Raw genomic sequence first — 3,273 nt, 5'->3', positions numbered from 1 at the left:
GTGTATGGACTGTGTGTATGTACTGAGTGTGGACTGTGTGTATGTACTGAGTGTGTACTGTGTGTATGTACTGTGTGTGTACTGTGTGTATGGACTGTGTGTATGTACTGAGTGTGGACTGTGTGTATGGACTGTGTGTTTACTGTGTGTGTACTGTGTGTGTGTACTGTGTGTATGTACTGAGTGTGTACTGTGTGTGGACTGTGTGTATGTACTGAGTGTGTACTGTGTGTGGACTGTGTGTATGGACTGTGTGTATGTACTGAGTGTGGACTGTGTGTATGGACTGTGTGTTTACTGTGTGTGTACTGTGTGTGTGTACTGTGTGTATGTACTGAGTGTGTACTGTGTGTGGACTGTGTGTATGTACTGAGTGTGTACTGTGTGTGGACTGTGTGTATGGACTGTGTGTATGTACTGAGTGTGGACTGTGTGTATGTACTGAGTGTGTACTGTGTATGGACTGTGTGTATGTACTGAGTGTATGTACTGAGTGTGGACTGTGTGTATGTACTGTGTGTGTACTGTGTGTGTGTACTGTGTGTATGTACTGTGTGTGTACTGTGTGTATGAGTACATACACACAGTACACACACAGTACATACACTGAGTGTGTACTGTGTATGGACTGTGTGTATGTACTGTGTGCGGACTGTGTGTATGGACTGTGTGTATGGACTGTGTGTATGTACTGAGTGTGGACTGTGTGTATGTACTGTGTGTATGTACTGTGTGCGGACTGTGTGTATGGACTGTGTGTATGTACTGAGTGTGGACTGTGTGTATGGACTGTGTGTATGTACTGAGTGTGGACTGTGTGTATGTACTGAGTGTGTACTGTGTGTGGACTGTGTGTATGGACTGTGTGTATGTACTGAGTGTGTACTGTGTATGGACTGTGTGTATGTACTGAGTGTGGACTGTGTGTATGGACTGTGTGTATGTACTGTGTGTGTACTGTGTGTATGTACTGTGTGTGTACTGTGTGTATGTACTGTGTGTGTACTGTGTGTATGTACTGTGTGTGTACTGTGTGTATGTACTGTGTGTGTACTGTGTGTATGGACTGTGTGTATGTACTGAGTGTGGACTGTGTGTATGGACTGTGTGTATGTACTGTGTGTTTACTGTGTGTGTACTGTGTGTGTGTACTGTGTGTATGTACTGTGTGTGTACTGTGTGTATGGACTGTGTGTATGTACTGTGTATGGACTGTGTGTATGTACTGTGTGTGTACTGTGTGTGTGTACTGTGTGTATGTACTGTGTGTGTGTACTGTGTATGGACTGTGTGTACTGTATGTGTACTGTGTGTATGTACTGTGTGTGTACTGTGTGTGTGTATTGTGTATGGACTGTGTGTGTACTGTGTGTGTGTACTGTGTATGTACGGTATGTACTGTGTATGTACTGTGTGTGTGTACTGTGTGTGTACTGTGTGTGTGTACTGTTTATGTACGGTATGTACTGTGTGTGTACTGTGTGTGTGTACTGTGTATGTACGGTATGTACTGTGTGTGTACTGTGTGTGTGTAATGTGTATGTACGGTATGTACTGTGTGTGTACTGTGTGTGTACTGTGTGTGTACTGTGTGTGTACTCGGGCAAGTAAATAAAAGCTGAACATGTTGTGGACCCACTGGTTATAAGACGACCTCCTGACCCCTGAGCTAGCGTCACCCTGCCCAGTAAAACACTAGAACTTAGCTTAGCTCAGCCCCCTCTCTAAAGCCCAGCTGACCCGCTGCATTAATGTTGTGGTTCCACAGTAGAACCGTTCTGCAGCAGGTCTTACAACAGGAAACTATTGATGACCTAGTTACATCCAGTGTGACATCACCCTAGCGTTCCTGGCTAAAACAGCCCATGTGACATGGTTCCAGGGTTCTGTGAACCTAGTGTGTAGTTCAGGGAGCATAGGACTCCACAGTGCTGACTCTCTGCTCTGGTTCCAACAGCCTGATGAGATCAAGAAGCTGGTTGGTGACCGGTCAGGCTTTGGTCAGAACGGAGTCTTCATCGCGGGACAGCGGTGCCGGTTGATCCGGGATCAGTTGGACGTGGATCCTATCTTCACACTGGACCTGAAGACCGCCGCTGATGCTGACGGCAACGCCTACGGGATCTGTGTGGGCAAGAGCAAAACAGGTGAGACAGGTAACACCCGAGTGTAGGAAGCAGGTTCCTGTTAGAGTCTGACCTCTTGTCTCCACCCCTTCAGCTATAGTCATTGTAAAGGGCATCAAGGACGCCACCGGGGGACAGCTGTCCAGCAAGTTGTACTCTGTTGTTGAATACCTCAGGAAGTCCAACTATTGATCCGTCATGACTGCAAGTCCCCACCCCCACCTGATGCTGCCCCACGCCCCCGAGCCTCAGGAGGGTTATGCTCCACCTTCAGGGATGAAACATCATGTCCTCCTCCATCACTGACTGTGTGTGTGTGTGTGTGTGTGTGTGTGTGTGTGTGTGTGTGTGTGTGTGTGTGTGTGTGTGTGTGTGTGTGTGTGTGTGTGTGTGTGTGTGTGTGTGTGTGTGTGTGTGTGAGACTGCTGATCAACGCGTGTGTGTTCAGGGACGAGTGTTACAAGTTCCACACAGACAGAGTGGTGTCCATCACACACCTGAAATAAAGGCACGACTACGTTACTCTGGTTGTTGCTTTGTGTCTTTGTACCTGACACACACACACACACACACACACACACACACACACACACACACACACACACACAGACAAGTAATGTGTCTATAGATATATTGTGATTTCTTAGTAAATATTCTATTTGGTGAGAGATAAACTTTATTGTATTTATCCTAGTGGATCTATAATTAAACGGGTAAACTAGTAGTAGCACATCCAACGTCAAGGAAAACAAAAAGTTATTATCAGGAGAGGGAGAATGTTTAAGTGGTTAGCAGCAGTGTGCTAGTCGATGGCCCCCTCCATGAGGCCACCACAGCTCAGCAGAACATCGTTGTAGCTTCTTCTGGGGAGAAAAACACTTAGAGAGAAAATAAAGTTAACAGCTGAAATAGCAGGAAATAGTACAGTTAAAGAGCAGATTGTAGAATAAAGCAGTAGAGTGTGGAAAGTGGTCAGTGTGTCCTCCAGCAGTCTAAGCCTATAGCAGCATAACTACAGAGATAACTCTGGATAATCTATCCTATTTAGAAGGAGGCATGTTGGAGGCAGGGCAAGGGAGAGCCGTCTTTACCGACTGTACACTCCACCTCCCTCTACTCCCCCACTTGTCCAGATCTAGGCTAACAT

General features: G+C 46.3%; 1 protein-coding gene across 2 annotated transcripts in view; it reads left to right on the top strand.

Moving 5' to 3' along the window:
- Positions 1–2,548, top strand: part of pfn1 (profilin 1) — a 9,346-nt gene extending 6,798 nt beyond the window's left edge. For both annotated transcript variants that reach the window (XM_070548722.1, XM_070548723.1), the window contains exons 3-4: positions 1,958–2,147; positions 2,221–2,548. In XM_070548722.1, the coding sequence (XP_070404823.1) occupies positions 1,958–2,147; positions 2,221–2,318 (288 nt within the window). In that variant the 3' untranslated portion in view covers positions 2,319–2,548. The remainder of the gene's footprint in view (positions 1–1,957; positions 2,148–2,220) is intronic.
- Positions 2,549–3,273: the final 725 nt, after the last annotated feature.

This window comes from Nothobranchius furzeri, chromosome 2 (genome assembly GCF_043380555.1).
Source record: "Nothobranchius furzeri strain GRZ-AD chromosome 2, NfurGRZ-RIMD1, whole genome shotgun sequence".
NCBI classification, from domain to species: domain Eukaryota; kingdom Metazoa; phylum Chordata; class Actinopteri; order Cyprinodontiformes; family Nothobranchiidae; genus Nothobranchius; species Nothobranchius furzeri.
Note: the sequence above shows the minus strand (reverse complement) of the source record. Positions and strands in the feature narration are given on the sequence as shown.